This window comes from Stegastes partitus, unplaced genomic scaffold, assembly GCF_000690725.1.
Source record: "Stegastes partitus isolate 25-593 unplaced genomic scaffold, Stegastes_partitus-1.0.2 Scaffold1146, whole genome shotgun sequence".
In the NCBI taxonomy this organism is placed as follows: domain Eukaryota; kingdom Metazoa; phylum Chordata; class Actinopteri; family Pomacentridae; genus Stegastes; species Stegastes partitus.
This window is the reverse complement of record NW_007578877.1, coordinates 85,033-86,961: the sequence shown is the minus strand read 5'-3', so window position 1 is coordinate 86,961 and position 1,929 is coordinate 85,033. Positions and strand designations below refer to the sequence as shown.

General features: G+C 35.4%; 1 protein-coding gene across 1 annotated transcript in view; it reads left to right on the top strand.

The window, feature by feature from the left end:
• mipol1 (mirror-image polydactyly 1) overlaps positions 1-684 on the top strand; it is a 48,024-nt gene extending 47,340 nt beyond the window's left edge. The window contains exon 10 of the mRNA XM_008296680.1: positions 151-684. Coding sequence (XP_008294902.1) covers positions 151-217 — 67 coding nt within the window. The 3' untranslated portion in view covers positions 218-684. The remainder of the gene's footprint in view (positions 1-150) is intronic.
• The last annotated feature ends 1,245 nt before the right edge of the window (positions 685-1,929 follow it).

Sequence of the window (1,929 nt, the reverse complement as noted above, 5' to 3'; positions counted from 1 at the left end):
ACTGACTTAGACCAGATAAGCCTGACTTAGACCAGTTATGGAGGATTATTTTCCAACCAGGAGGAACATCCAGAGCCTTTTCCTGTCGCGTGTTCAGCCTTTGCTCATGTGGTCCTGCTGCAGGTTTCTAACTGGTCTCGTCCTCCTCAGGTTGGAGCGTCTGGTCGAGGTGCTGAGGAAGAAGGTTGGAACCGGAAGCCTTCGCGCCGTCATCTGATCGCTCAGCCTCATCAGTCACTTCCTGTATTGATTGTTTTCATGTCACTGAACTGATCGCAGGTGGTTTTATTTTATCCTTCAGCCAGTAAACACGTGTTCCTTTCTGTTATTATTATTATTATTATTATTATTATTATTATTATTATTATTTTATTACTGGTGTTATGAAGCTGTGAGTGTTTTTCTTTTCTTCTTTAAATACTTTTAAGGACCTTGAACTGTAAAACACCTTTTCAGCCTTACATTTCTCTGTTTTCTTTGTTTGTTTTTTTCCCCAGATGTTTTCAATCGTGACTGTATTCTAAGGATAAATATATATTTTAACGGGACAATCAGCTGATTTTATTTGTGCTGTTACTTTTACTTTTTGATACTTTTATCTGATGATGTATTCAATATGATCGGGTGAGTTTCTTTCTGCTTTTTTTTTTTGCTTTTAACTTTAAATAAATTGGTCATAATGTTCTTTTTTTCATTCAAGTATGCACTTCTGTTTATTCATTGTATGTTTCGTCATCGTGATTCAGAGTTTTGTGGCTAAAGCTGGTGTTTCAGGTGTTTCTGATTGTTTTTAGGAGATGTTAAAGTCAGGAAATGGATAGTGAAGCAGCTAAACTCATCATTGCAACGTAATTCACCGTTTAATGAGCAGCATTTGAACGTTCTGATTCTTTTTGGGTCCAGTCTTCATCTCGTTTCAGCGGCTCCGTGGTGAAGGATTCCTCCTCCTCCTCCTCCTTGGCTCTAATTGAAGATCAGTCTTCCTTTTAGTTCTTCTGTTGATTTAAGGTACGTCTCTTAAACTCTCCTGTTTTAAACAGAGTCACTGCTCAGTTTAATTTCAGAGGATCGCTGTGACAAATGTGAGGAAGCCGCTCTGACTTTATGTTCCCCCGAAAACTTGAAATTAAAATTTAACTTTGACAACTTTGAGCAGCTCGGTCAGACCGCCGGTTTTAGAGGAACTGAGCTCCGTCGGGTTTCTTTAATCTGCTCACAGTTACACATTAAAAATACTTTATACTGGAACATTAAATCGACACTGGAACAAAACTAAGTTCAGAAACTAAATCTGCAGAAGCCGGAGCCTCGACACATGTTTAGGACAGAACATCTATCAATGGACTGAGACTGATCAATATTGTTTTCAGTTACTCAGGTCTTGTTGGTTCCTCATTATGTATTATTAAGTTATTTTATTATAACTTAATATTATTATTAAGTTGTAAATAATTGTATGTTCATTACTGCCTTAAAAATGTGAGTTAACTTCACTTAAATTGATTAACTAGTTCAAAGTCAACTTCCAAGCTGAGAAACTGTAAAACTGGTTGAATCTATTCAACTGGAGAAAATCAGTTCAATGAACTTAAGATCTTAAGTTGAATCAACCAGTTAAAGATAAACACGTTTTCCTTTTACATTTTTTCAAAATTTTTCTTCATTTTTCATTGAGAACTTGCATTTAAATGATACGTCTACAGGGAGTGAATTCAGCTCTAACCTTTGTCATGACTACAATTATTTTGATTACTCTAAAAAGAAAAAACATCATCTAACATGTATGAAAGACTAAACTATTTTTCCTCCATTTCTGTTTTCTAAATCTACTAAAAATGTTTTTACTCTGCTTCCATGTTGGTTTTGTTTCATATAAACTTAATTTACTGAGTTGAGTGAATTCTTAGCTTTTCGTTCATTCAGCACATC